At 45.2% G+C, this 14,594-nt stretch overlaps 1 protein-coding gene across 2 annotated transcripts in view; it reads right to left on the reverse strand.

Moving 5' to 3' along the window:
• The window catches only part of SLC9A2 (solute carrier family 9 member A2), an 85,291-nt gene that overhangs the window by 27,348 nt on the left and 43,349 nt on the right, over positions 1–14,594 (reverse strand). For both annotated transcript variants that reach the window (XM_081591457.1, XM_081591458.1), the window contains exons 4-5: positions 6,515–6,732; positions 4,951–5,153 (exon numbers count right to left, since the gene is read on the reverse strand). In XM_081591457.1, the coding sequence (XP_081447583.1) occupies positions 4,951–5,153; positions 6,515–6,732 (421 nt within the window). The remainder of the gene's footprint in view (positions 1–4,950; positions 5,154–6,514; positions 6,733–14,594) is intronic.

A 14,594-nucleotide genomic window follows, 5' to 3' on the forward strand; every position in this document is an offset into this window, starting at 1 on the left:
TGCATACACATTCAATGAGCAATAGTATAAATTCATTGTAACATTTTTCTTTTTCCTATTGATGTCTGTTCTGATTGTAGAAGTGCAATGCTACATCTGTCCAACCTATTCAATAATATCTAAAATCTGAGCTTGCATTTTGTGTGTCCTCTCTCGGATTACATCTTTTTATTCAGTCTTTTTTATTTCATTTTACAAAGCCTACACCCCTGGTGTTGGGGCAGGGGGCTGTTTTTACACAGTGGATATTTGTGTAGATAATAAGAGCTGATAGATTCATCTCCAAACGACCTGGCTGCTACTTGCTCTAGACTGACACGGTTCTATTTTTGTATTTGAGACTCAGACATGACACCTTGAGCTCTGAGAGTGTGGAGAGGAGTCTGGAGCATTGACTCAGCCTGGCCAGGGCTTCCGGTGGGGCGTAAGGACAGAGCAGCAGGCTTGGGAAGAGGAGGAGAATGACACCCTTGGTCTGACTTGTCCCCTCAACCACTCTGCCCTAAGCTGCTGCTGCAACATTAAAACGCTCAAGGCAAAATGGATTCACTTTCTTTTTCAAATTGTTTTCCTACTTAGGCTGTTATGTAATACTAAGCATTGTTTAGAAAAGAGTTATGTGTATAACTGAATCACTTTGCTGCACACGTGAAACTACCACAACACTGTTAATCAACTATACTCTGATACAAAACAAAAAGTTAAACAAATGGATTCAATATAAGTTACTATATTTAAAATAGAGAGCCAGTGGGAATTTGCTGTATGATGCAGGGAGCCCAAACCGAGAGCTCTGTGACAACCTAGAGGGATGGGATGGGGTGGGAGGTGGGAGGGAGGCTCGAGGGAGGGGACATACATATACCTACAGCTGATTCATGTTGATATATAGCAGAAAACAATGCAATATTGTAAAGCAGTCACCTTCCAATTAAAAATAAATATTTTTTTTAATGGATTCACTTCACAGCATCATCTCACCCCTACTCTGAGAGCAGCTACTTGGATGCTTGTCCCAAGGTTCCTGTAAACACACTGTGAGAAGATGGAGACAGGGTCTCTGCTTCTCTCCACCCAGAGGCTCTATGCTGTCTCCCTGCATTTAGGACAGGAGCTCTAACCAACCTGGGATGTCTGAACCCAATTAGTATGTTAATCAACTGGACTATACCTAAGCATAACCTGGTAAAGACTGTCTTCTCTCAGGGTCAGCAGAGCCCCAAGGTTCTGGAGACAGGGTCACGGGTTCACCCCCAGCTTCCATCACTCACCAACCTGTGCCCTGATCAGCTCGCTCTCCCTCTCTGAGCCTCAGCCTCAGCTGGGGGAACCGCTGGTCTCCTTTGCCAGGGCTTGTCTGGAGGATGAGATGAGATTGTGTACCTAGGATAGCCCTTGTCTCAGTTTCAGTTCAGTTCAGTTGCTCAGTCGTGTCCGACTCTTCGCGACCCCATGAATCGCAGCACGCCAGGCCTTCCTGTCCATCACCAACTCCCGGAGTTTACCCAAACTCATGTCCATCGAGTCGGTGATGCCATCCAGCCATCTCATCCTCTGTCGTCCCCTTCTCCTCCTGCCCTCAATGTTTCCCATGCCCAACACAACAAGGAAGGAGTCACTGGAGGGCACTGCATGGCAAAGATGCTGGTGACAAGGACCTTGGGGGACAGTGGCCATTTCTCCACTCGGGGAAGGATCTCCCCAGGCTTCTTCTTTCCTTCCTCCCCAGGACTCCTTAGACTGGACAAACTACCGTCCACAAGTGTTGGCAGGTATGAGTGAGTGAAGGATGAACCGCTACGTGGAGAGGTAACTAGAAGGAGAAGAAATAGGGGGACATACAATATACTCACTCTGCACTCGCCACTCTACCAGGTACTTTATTTCTTTATTTTTAAGGATTTTTTTTTAACGTGGACCATTTTTAAAGTCTTTATGAATCCGTTACAATACTGCTTCTGTTTTATGCTTTGGTTTTTTGGCCGTGAGGCAGGTGGGATCTTAGCTCACTGACCACGGATGGACCCCACACCTCCTGTACTGGAAGCCAGGAGTCTTAACCACTGAACCACCAGAGAAGTCCCGCAGGCACTTTATTTAGAGTTAAGACCAAACTGCTCTCAACCCCCCTGCGCCACCTTTTCCTGTCTGTGTAAACCTGGGGGAAGGTCTTCACCAGGGTTTCAGTGCCTCAACTTCCCTGTCTATGAAATGGGAGCAAAGACAGTGATTCCTCCCAGAGTTTGTGCCTTAGAACAGTTACAAGGATATAAAGAGCTAACATCAAAGGTGCTTACATCTGAGTCAGGCACCTAGAAAGCATTCCGTGACTACTTGGTAAACAAAATATTTTTTAAAAAAATCAAACACCTCTTGGTTTTCTTATGGTAAGTGTCACTCATCACTCTTCTCAGTCTCCTCGAGTGCTCCGTCTCCCCCCAGGGCCTTAAGGTTGGGCTGCCCCAGAGCCCAGTTACTGGTCCTCTCTTGGTTTCCTCAATGGATTTTCACCCCCTTGGTGATCACTTTCAGCTTCCCAGCTGTGGATACGAGCCCTGTGCTGCTGACCCAGCTCCTTCCTGGACTCCAGGCTCAGGTACCCCACCCTCCTGTTTCTCACCCCCACCCGCAGGTCTCACAGCCCCCAACCTCGAGTGGTGGAAAGTGGGCTCCCACCCCGCCACCCACAGCCTGCCTCTTCTCACGTGGGGCCAGTGGGTCCTTACAACAGCTCAGTCCCTCACGGCTCCTTTTCCCTCCACCCCACACCGAACCCATCAGGCGGTCCTGCAGTTTCCACCTTCAGAAGTCATCCCAGGGCCCCAGCCCTTTTGCCACGTGGCCGCCATCCTCCTGCCTTGTCTGCTGACTGGCTGCACTGCCCCCCGTACCATTTCCCACCGTACCGGCTCATCTTCACTGTCCCTCCCCACAGTGGCCGGTGGGATGCTCTTACAAAGCGAAGCACACCCACAGCACCACCAAACTTCCCATGCTGCTTCCATGTCACCTGGAGAAGAGCCGCCTGACACTGGCCTGCCTGACTCCACATGACCCAGGACCCCAGACCCTCCCTCGCCTCCTGTGTCCCACACTGCGCTCCCCTCCAGCCATGTGGGCCATGACCACACTGCCTTCAGATCTTCGTCTTTAGCCCCCTTTGCCTGGAATGCCCTTCAGCTTAGCTAATCCCTTTACCTCCTGCAAACCTTTATTCAAATACCATGTTTTTCATTGTTGCCTTCTATGACTAGTCAACGAGAATTATAACCCTGCTCCCCCTCCCTTGGCCTGAGTCCCACTGTTTCTTTTTTTTTTTTAATGATTATTTGTTTATTTTTGACTGCACTGGGTCTTTGCTACTGTGCATGGGCATTCTCCACTTGCGGTGACTGGGGGCTACTCTCTAGTTACAGTGCACAGGCTTCTCGATGCAGTGTCTTCTCTTGTCGTGGAGCACAGGCTTAACAATTGTGGCACATGGGCTTTGCTACTCTGTGGCATGTGGGATCTTCCTGGATCAGGGATCCAACCCGTGTCTCCTTCGTTATTACCAATGAGCCACCACCACCAGGGAAGACCCTACTGTTTCTTGCAGTCCAGCATCTTTCACCTTCTCATAGACTCTCATTGCCTCACCTACTAGACTGACTTTCACTGGAATAGAAGTACCACAGTGTTGGGGATATTTCTGGATATTTTGCTCACTCTTGGATTCTAAAAGCCCAGAGCTCTGACTGGCACACAGCAGAAGTCCTAGGCATATTTTCTAAATGTGTGTGTGTTAGTCACTCAGTGGTGTCTGACTCTTTGCGACCCCATGGACTGTAGCCTACTAGACTCCTCTAACCAATGGGATTCTCTGGGCAAGAATACTAGAGTGGCTTGCCATTTCCTTCTCCAATTTTCTAAATGAATATCCACAAAATAGAATCTCTTAAGGGCTGGATGATTAACTTAAAGTGAAAGTTGCTCAGTTGTGTCTGACTCTTTGTGACCCCATGGACTATACAGTCCATAGAACTGTCCAGGCCAGAATACTGTAGTGGGTAGCCATTCCCTTCTCCAGGGGATCTTCCCAACCCAGGGATTGAACCCAGGTCTCCCGCATTGTTGGTGGATACTTTACCAGATGAGCCACCAGGGAAGCCCAAAGTGAAAGTTGCTCAGGTGATTAACCTAAAGAGGTTGGTTAACTTGCAAAGTCAGGATCCTGACTCAGGCCCACGCCCTCCTACCACAGTGTCTGCCCCTCCCCATGTTAAACGTGCACTCACCCCTCCCTCCATCCCAGAGCTGCTGCAAGGTCATAGCACAGCTAGTATTAACAAGCACCTTTACGAGGTCAGCAAGGAAGACAAACGCCAAGCATTAGCAACTGTGGTTCATAAGTTTCCAGGAGGAAGCTCAACTCACACAGCTGTTTCCTTAAATAGTAATTCTTCTATGCTGGCCAAGTGACCAAATTGGACTCTTTGAGACTGCTGCACAATCCAGTAACCTGATGAAATACTGTCTCTCTCCTGTCCTAATGACCAAAGCCTCAAGTTGTTGCTGTTGTTCAGTCACTAAGTCGTGTCCAACTCCCATAGGCTATAGGCCTGGAGAATTCCATGGACTATCCATGGGTTCACAAAAAGTTGGACATGACTGAGCAAATTTCATTTCTTCTTCATAGCCCCCCAGGCTCCTCTGTCTATGGGTTTCTCCAGGCAAGAATACTGAAGGAGTGGGTTGCCATTTCTTCCTCCAGGGGATGTTCCCAATCCAAGGATCGAATCCACATCTCCTGCATTGGCAGGCGAGTTCTTTACCACTGAGCCACCAGGGAAGCCCACCAAAGCTTCAAGACACCTCAGCAACATGGCATCCTAGGAGAGAAGTTCAAGATGACCCTCCAAGTGACCCTTTTTCCTCCCGGTAAAAGGAAGGAGACAGAGCTCTACTCACCAGGATGAAGACGGTGAAGAATATGACCACGATTGCTGCCGTGATGAACAACTTCTTCCGGGGGAACACTGAGGACGGAAGGAGAAACACCAGTGCGAAGCAGATGGCCCCCCGGAGCCCCCCATAGGCAATGATGAACTGGTCCTTGAAGGTCAGGGGAATTGTCCGGAACCAGTTAATGACCTGAGTCAGGACGAAGACACCTGAGAAGGAAAACAAAACCGCAGGGAACAGGATGCGTCAGGCCAGGACACGGCAACAGGAAGATGAGTTTTCTGTTTCAGGGTAAAGTACAGTTAAGTCCCCAACACAGGAACTTTCAAAGATGTGAACATTTGTTCCCATGTCTAACCACATAAATTAGTTCATTTGTCTGGCGTACATTGTGACTTGTCAAGTGGCTGTGGTTTTGTACTTTACTGTACAGTACTCTACAGAGTGGGGTTCCCAGGTGGCTCAGTGGTAAAAAAAAAAAAAAAAATCTGCCCACTAATGCAGGAGATGTGGTTTCAATCCCTGATTGGGAAGATCCCTTGGAGGAAGAAATGGCAACCCACACCAGTATTCTTGCCTGGGAAATCCCATGGACAGAGGAGCCTGCCAGGCTACACTCCATGGGGTCACAAAGAGTCAGACATGACTGAGCGACTAAACAGCAACAATAGCTCTGTAGAGTACAGTAGTATAGTATCTTCATTCCAAGCCCAGGATGTCACCTATGATGAGATAAAAAGAGCTACCACCTAGACATAACAGGATCTTTTTTCAAGAGGGTACACAGAATTGAACACAGTAAGGAACCAGAACATGTGCCATCAACGTCAGGCATGAGTGAAGTTGCAGCTCACCCTGTTGCTGATGATCCTTCAACTCTACCATCTCCTACCTCCTCTCTCTCCTCCAGGAAGTAACTCTTCGTGCCTGTTCACTCGATGCCAGCCCTTGGATGCCAGCTGTTGTATTGTTACTGCTGTACTTTTCAAGGTACAGTAAGATTAAAAATCTTCTCTTTATTTTTTGTGTTTGTTAGTTTTTTATTAGTACTGTTTGTATGCATGGTATCATAAACCTATTACAGGACAGTACTATATAGCCAATTGTGTTAGTTGGGTACCTAGGCTAACTTTGACGAACTTACTAACAAATTGGACGTATGAACATGTTCTTTGAACCAAATTAGTTCATACACAGGGGATCTACTGTAATTCAGAAGGAGCCCTTTCCTACCATCCTGGCTCACATCACTGGGTTCTGGGCTCTGTGTTGTTCCAAGACAGTGAGTGAGTACGTGGAATCAGAGACACCAAGAGAGGTTAATTCCACTTAAAGCAAAGGCCATAAACATACTCCAGGAAGAAAAGAAATATGTCAGGATGCAGGGAAAGGAGGAGGAGGACGTGGAGAATAAGGAGGAAGAGGAGGAGCTGGAGAAAGGAGATAAGAAAGACAAGAACCTAAGATGAAGGGAAGTAACAAGAGCAACCACAAAGCAGAGGGAAAGGAGGAAGGACCAGTCCTTCCGTGCCAGACTCCCAGGCCCATGGATGAGACACATGCTCATTACCCAGCGCCCTCCAGATCAGGCAGAAGGCCAGGGTGAAGCAGACGAAGGCCCAGTTCCACTCGTGGTTCTTCCCCACAGTGGACACGCCCATGAAGATGAAGATCAGGGTCTCGCTGACGCTGCTTAGCATTTTCATGAAATACTTGATGGTCGTGTAGGATTTCTGAGACACATTCTCTTCCACGTACTTATTCATGGTCATCGCACAAGCCGTGATTCTGCAAGAAGAGATTAGCTTCTATTTAAACAGGATAATGGTCCCAAACAGAATATGAGTCAGCAGGTAGCTGACGAGGCTGGCTCTACCCTTCTGCCCACAACTACTTCACTGATTGATTTTTGTAAGTGATTATAATTTGCATCCTTGGAAACGCTACTGTTTCTGGAAGTCTTCATCAATATCCAAGGCTCCAACTTGGCTCTGCCCAGCTTTCTAGTCTCTGGATGTGGACATCAGTACATCAGCTAGTCTGCCAGCATCACAAATAAAACAAGCTCCTAATAAATTCAAAACCCATTATCTTTCTATACAGCCAGTTCCATCTTCTTTTTTCCTCTAGTGCCCTAAATGCTGCACTATTGCCTGAAATCCTAAATTTGAAACTGTGGTCACACTGGACTTCTCTTTGCACATCCTCAGTGCCCCTCACCATTTATTTGTCTGCTCACCAGTTATCTTCTGTCCTTCATCCTGAATCTCTTGGACCTACTCACTCATTGTGACTCTGATGCCTTACTTCTGGTTCTCATTTCTATTGGGTTGGCCCAAAAGTTTGTTCAAGTTTTTCCATTAACATTTCATGGAAAAGATCTGAATGAACTTTTGGACCAACTCCATGCTTATCTATTATACTCAATTCTGGAAAATTCAAAATGTATTCGTAGGCTCTGAAAATTCCTAAAGGAAGGAAACTGTTTTGCTTGTTTTCCCCACATTTCCAAAACTCTGGGACCACAGAGCTCTTTCTGCTCCTTTCTCTCGACCTCTATGTTTTTGACTTTCTATTTTGTATTGGAGTATAGTTGATTAACAATGTGGTGTTAGTTTCAGGTGTACAGCAAAGTGATTCAGTTATACATATACGTATATTTCTTCTTTTTCAAATTCTTTTCCCATTTAGGTTGTTATATAATATTGTGTAGAGTTCCCTGTGCTATACAGTAGGTCCTTGTTGGTTGTATAGAATTTTTTAAAGTTTTTTATTGGAGTAAATAAAACATAAAGATGGCCAAGAGGCACATGAAAAGATGCTCAACATCACTCATTACTAGAGAAATGAAAATCTAAACTACAATGAAGTTATCATCTCACACCGATTAGAATGGACATCATCAAAAAATTTACAAACAATAAATGCTGGAGAGCGTGTGGAGAAAAGCGAACACTCCCACCCTGTCATCGGGAATGTAAATCAGTGTAGCCACTATGGACAACAGTAAGGAGGTTCCTCAATAAACTAAAAATAGAGTGGCTGTATGATCCAGCAATACCACTCTCGGGCATATGTCGAGAGAAAACCACACATCAAAAAGATACACCCGAGTGTTCACTGCAGCACTATTTACAATAGCCAAGATGTGGAAGCAACCTAAGTATCCAATCACTTTTATTTTTAATAATAAACCATCAGCTACAGAATTGAAGAACCCACCAGTGCCTCAGTGGTAAAGAACACGCCTGCCAACAAAGAAGATGTGGAGTTCCATCTCTATGTCAGAAAGATTCTCTGGAGAAGGGAATGGCAACCCACTCCAGTATTCTTGCCTGGGAAACCCCATAGACAGAGGAGAATGGCAGACTACAGTCCATAGGGTTGCAAAGAGTAGGACACGACTTAGCGACTAAACAATGTAGAATTGAAGCCCCTGCCTGTCTCATACTAACCCTATTTCCCTCAGTCCCACTTGGATTTGGATTTTTTCTCATCATTCAAGAAGTGATTTTTAAAAGGTTAAAGAAAGTTGTTTTGTGAACGTGTTATTTATTTCCCTCTGAGATCATGCTCACATTCATTCACTGGGAAAAATATAAACCACACAGGTGAAGAGTAATCTTTAGTTCATTCAGCGGGTGATTTAACAAAAATTTCTATTCAGAAATTATTGAAAACTACAGCTTTGCTGTAGGAATAAAAAAAATACATGAATTTTACATGAATGTTCACAAGATCATTTTCCATTGCTTTGTGTCCTTAACATGACACCGAGTGAGGCTTCTGTCTGCCAGACACCTCCCTGTAACTCAACACTGCCTCCGACCAGCAGAGGTGCGATCCTCCAGGGTGAGGAATAGCCTCTGCAGGTACCAGAGACCTAGAGCCCACGGTACCCTTGTTTGGGAGACGTGGGCATCTTTATGACGTGGATACACTGTTCAGGCTGGGGACGAGTGTTCCAAGGTCACTTTCTAGTCTGTCACATACAGCTCAATGCACATGACTTCTCAAACAAAGGCCAGGAGGTATTTCACTGCAAAGAGGGGTCTTTTTTCGCCATAGGGTGCTCTAAGCCAGTCAAACCACCTCCCCTTCAATAACGTCCTATGTACACAAAACTACAAACGAGCTTTGTTGTTGTTGTTCAGTCGCTCAGTCGTGTCTGACTCTTTGCAACCCCATGGATTGCAGCACTAGTTTCCCTCTAATTAGGGAGGCACACACATGACAAACCTAGACAGCGTATTAAAAAGCAGAGACACCACTTTGCCAACAAAGATCCCTACAGTCAAAGCTATGGTTTTTCCAGTACTCATGTACAGACGTGAGAGTTGGACCGTAAAGAAGGCTGGGCAAAGAAGAATTGATGCTTTTGAACTGTGGTGTGGGAGAAAACTCTTGAGAGTCTCTTGGACAGCAAAAAGATCAAAACAGTCAATCGTAAAGGAAATCAACCCTGAATACTCACTGGAAGGACTGATATGGAAGCTGAAACTCCAATTCTTTGGCCACCTGATGCAAAGAGCCAAATCATTGGAAAAGACCCTGATGCTGGGAAAGACAACGGAGGAGGAGAAGAGGGCGACAGAGGATGACATGGTTGGATAGCATCACTTACTCAATGGACCTGAGTTTGAGTCGACTCTGGGAGATGGTGAAGGACAGGGAAGCCTAGTGTGCTGCAGTCCATGGGGTCATAGAGTCGGACACGACTTAGCGACTGAACAACAACAGTGACATGTGACACTCTTATCTTGAATATGTGATGCTTGGGAGCCTATTCTATAGGCTGGAGGGGAAAATATGAGATTATATTTTCAACCATATAATTGAAGTTCATCTCCACAACCCAGCTGGAAGCTTCATGGGGGAAACAGTGTCATTAGTGCTTATCACAGTGCCTGGCACCTCATGAGTGTGTTCTCAATCAATGACAACATAGATCCAAGGATGCCTTATTCATGGGAATGGTGGGGTATCATTGACAGATCTGTATTTCAGAAAGAAATCTTAAGTACATATGCAGGACAGATCTGGATGGGCATGACCTAGAGACTAGAGTCACCTTCTTTCCCACAATGAGTGTTGGTTTTCAAAATCTACTGCAGCACTTGGTCCATATAATCTCCCCAAACAGGTCCACCTTTGAATGGGTGTTAGGTTCTGTTCCATGGGACTATGTGGAAGGAAGGTACATACAGAATTCACCAGTGCCCTCTGCTTTGTTAAACCCATATTAGGGTTTAACATAAGTGTAGGGTGATTATCGCCAATTTAGAGATGGAGAAGCTAAAGCACGATAATTAGTGGTTTTTAGATTCACCAGCAGTTGAGATCTGTTTTCTTCATCACTGCCCCACTCTCAATGCAGTATAGAAAAATTTCAGGCCAGCTAATGCTGTCTCAACAGTCTTCAGGGGGGAAACAGACTTTCTATTCTGATAATCGGTCATTGGACTATTTTCTGACTAGAAAACTCCAATACTTTTTTTTTCTTTGTTGTACTCCATGCCTCCACCCTGGTTGGTCAATGAAACAATGTTCACTTCCTTTCTACCAACATGCATGCTCTCCAAGCGAGGGTTGGCCTTCGTCCTCCACCATGGCTCCCTGCATGCAGTGGTACCACGTGTACGTTTACCTGCTGCTGGCTGAAAGTGAAAGTGTCAGCTACTCAGTCGTGTCCAACTCTTTATGGCCCCATGGACTGTAGCCCAGTAGGCTCCTCTTTCCATGGGATTTCCCAGGCAAGAATATCAGGCTGGATTGCCATTTCCTTCTCCAGGGTATCTTCCCAACCCAGGGATCAACCCAGATCATCTGCCTTGCAGGTGGATTCTTTCATCTGAGCCGCCAAGAAGCTGCTGGCTGAGTCTAGCTTAATGGAGACCCAGAATCCTTCACTAGGCAGTTGGCAACTGTAGAACCAAAGAGAAAGGCATCCATACAGATGGTGGGTGGTGAAGGCAGACTTCTGGTTGTGAAGACAGAATACGTACACACCTTGTCTGTGTTTACCTACATATTGTGTAGCCATGACTCAGTTCATTCACTTTATGAATACAAGCGCTTTTATGTTTTTCAAGCGTGATCAATTTTCTAATTTCAATTCCAACATTGGGAGACTTGTTTAGAATTAGAATTGAACTGATAGAAAAGATGTTGCAAAAGTCTTTGGTGTCCATGCCATGCCTGTGTGTGATCTTAAAATTTATGGATTCAGTTGTAGGAAAAGACAGCCCAAACAACAGATGAAAATTCTCCATAAAGTCTTCATCAAACATAAAAGCCTGTTCCACTAATCAGAGCCGAGCATTAGCAAAGACGAAGGACAATTAACAAGCTTTCTCTGCACTGATTAAAGCCAGGTCTGCAGTGACTCAGGGTACACTGCATGTTCTCAGAATAAAGTACTCACTCATGTGAGGTAAATTAATTATTCCAGGGCACGAATTACTATATAACGGATCGCCTCTTTCAGTAAACCTGACAACCAAGAGAGAGTGAGTTTGACACATGAGAAAATGAAAAACAAAAAAAAGTTTTGCAAAGAAATATCCAACCACAAAAACTGAACAACCTTTCTTAAAATTTCAAAATGAAATGAATTCCAACAAATATAGATGCTTGTCTACTTCATGGATTTTCCACATCTTTTGTATTTTTCTCCTTTGGATGTTTTCAATTCAACTATTGTTTATAGTTCATTTTCTGGCTCCTAAAGTTTGGTCCCTGGGTCGAGAAGATCTCCTGGAGGAGGAAATGGCAACCTGCTCCAGTATTCTTGCCTGGAGAATGCCATGGACAGAGGAGCCTGGTCGGCCATGGTCCATAGGCTCGCAGAGTTAGAGACAATTGCAGCGACTTAACACACACAAAGCAATCATGGTTTTGTGCAAAAACACATAAGAGGCCACAGCTCATTGTCAAAAGTGTGATATGAAATACAAGGCATCAAGGGACCTGTGGAGTCCACTGACTCTAGTTGAGGACTGCTGATGAAGGCATGAGTGACAGGAAGATTGGACCAAGATAACGATGATGGAATTAAAGTTTTCCAGCTGGAGAACCCCTGGTGGGCATTGGGAGAGGGCTGTAGGCAGGTATAAGAATCAGCTGCTATGTGACAACCCTGCACCAGTGAACAGGCAGCATGTTCCCAGGATTTAACCTGGGAGCACTGAGACCCTCATCAGAGGCTGCCACGTCCTGGAAGTCCTCCTGCTTCTCACACTAGTAGCCGAGAAGTATTTCTAAAAGTGTAGTTTGTAGACCACATGATTCTGAGTAGTCCTTGGAAAAAACGCAAATGCCAAGACCCCCATCTGAGACCTATGGACTCAGAATCTCTAGTGGGGCCCTGGGATTCTGTATCCATAGCAACCTTCTCAGGTGATTCCAAAGTTTGAGGAAACCAAGGGAGCCCAGGAAGAAGGTTCAGAGGAGGAACAATGCAAGAGAAAAAGAGCTGACACTTGAATCCTGTTATTTAAAGATCTGTTGGAGAGTGAAAACAAGGGCTAACATGAGATGTGAGGACTGCTGTGGATTTAATTATGCTTTGCCACTTGTTTTCCCTTCCCTTCTCACAATACTCATTATTTGCATCTGGGTGTACATTCCCACCTTCTCTTGCCTAGACTAGTATGCAGGCACCTTCACTCTGCTGCTGGACGCACGTTCCCACCCTCCTGCCTGGACAGACTCCTCATCCCTAGGCATCTAGCAAGCCTGAGGCCCTACCTTCTAGCTTCCACCGCAGTTCTTGTTGTTGTTCAGTTGTCAGGCTCCCCTGTGCTTCACTATCTCCTGGAGTTTGCTCAAATTCATGTCCATTGAGTCAGTGATGCTATCTAACCATCTTACCCTCTGCAGCCCCTTTCTCCTCTTGCCCTCAGTCTTTCCCAGCATCAGGGTCTTTTCCAATGAGTTGGCTCTTCACATCAGGTGGCCAATGTATTGGAGCTTCAGCTTCAGCATCAGTTCTTCCAATGAGTATTCAGGGTTGATCTCCTTTAGGATGGATTGGTTTGATCTCCTTGCTGTCCAGGGGACTCTCAAGTGTTTTCTCCAGCACCACAATTTGAAAACATCAGTTCTTCTTCGGTGCTCAGACTTCTTTATGGTCCAACTCTCACATCCATACGTGACTATCGGAAAACCACAGCTTTGATTATATGCAGAGGACTATTCAAACATTATCAGTGTCCTGAGGGATGGTGTAAAAGGGTTTAGAAGCTCTCCAATCATGGATTCACTAGAGAGCAAAAACAGAGTGAGTCACCTCCCTGCTTACAGTTTCCAAAGGCTCCCGAGTGTCTACAGAACAACACAGGCCAAAACTAGGCGTCTGCTGGGGGTGGGGAAAGGACGCAGTGGGAGTTCGGGATTAGCAGATGTGAACTTTTATATATAGGATGGATAAACAACCAGGTCCTATTGTATATGATTAAGCTGGACTATTAAATAGCTTAGATATGGAAGCAACCTAAGTGTCCATCAACACATGAATGGATAAATAAGCTGTTGTCCATATATACAATGGAATATTTATTGCTCAGCCACAAAAAAGAATGAACTAATGTCATCTGCAGCAACATGGATGGATCTAGAGATGATCATATGAAGAGTTTGGGTTTACTAGGTGCAAACTATCATATGTAGGGTGGATAGATAACAAGGTCCGACTGTATAGCACAGGGACCTATATTCAATATCTTGTAATAAACCATAATGGAAAAGAACCTGAAAAGAAATATATATATATATATATATATATATATATATAATATGTAATTATAACTGAAATATGTATATATGTATAACTGAGTTACTTCACTGTACAGCAGAAACTAACACAACATTGCAAATAAACTACACTTCAACAACAACAAAAAAAGAAAAGTAGGCATGTACCTCTCTTATCACCCTAGACTCAGTTCTTCTGTGTAGGTGGTCACTTCACCTGGGAGCCTTCTGTCTCTCCCCAGAATGCCTTTCTCTTCATCACTGAGGCTTCAACGTGCATCACCAGCCCCACCCTCTCTGTATTATTTATATGTTTTATTATCAAGGATTGAGCTTCCCTTAATGACATATAATCGACACAGATGGAGATGGCCATCTCTCCCAGTGAGTTTCCTCTCACTGCTTTCTTCTGCTAACAGACTCTATTTCTCATACTGTCAGCCAGGCAGGAGACACAGGCTGATCCAATCACAGTTCTCCAAATCCCTGGGCCAATCACAGTCCTTCCTTCGAAATTTCTCTGCCTGGGTCTGGCAGGGTAGATCTCTGTTTATAGGGACGAGGTTGTAGAGACAGAAATCCCGATGTGTCTGTGACCTTTGTTTGATGAGAAGGTAGTCATCACATGACTACCTTTCAGACAAAACTGAAAGAGAAAGACTGCCCAGGTGGCCAGGTGACCTGGAGTCCCTGTTGCGATCACCCCAAGGCCAGACCTACAAGAATTTATTTATATGAGCCAATACATTCCCCCTTTATGGTGGAATCTGGTTTGATTTGGGGTTTGCCTGGTGGCTCAAAAGGTAAAGAATCTGTCTGCATGTGTGAGAGACCCAGGTTCGATCCCTAGGTCAGGGAAGATACCCTGGAGCAGGGAATGACAACCCACTCAAGTA

The sequence above is a fragment of the Giraffa tippelskirchi genome, chromosome 4 (assembly GCF_054371585.1).
Source record: "Giraffa tippelskirchi isolate mGirTip1 chromosome 4, T2T-mGirTip1v1.2.pri, whole genome shotgun sequence".
In the NCBI taxonomy this organism is placed as follows: Eukaryota; Metazoa; Chordata; class Mammalia; order Artiodactyla; family Giraffidae; genus Giraffa; species Giraffa tippelskirchi.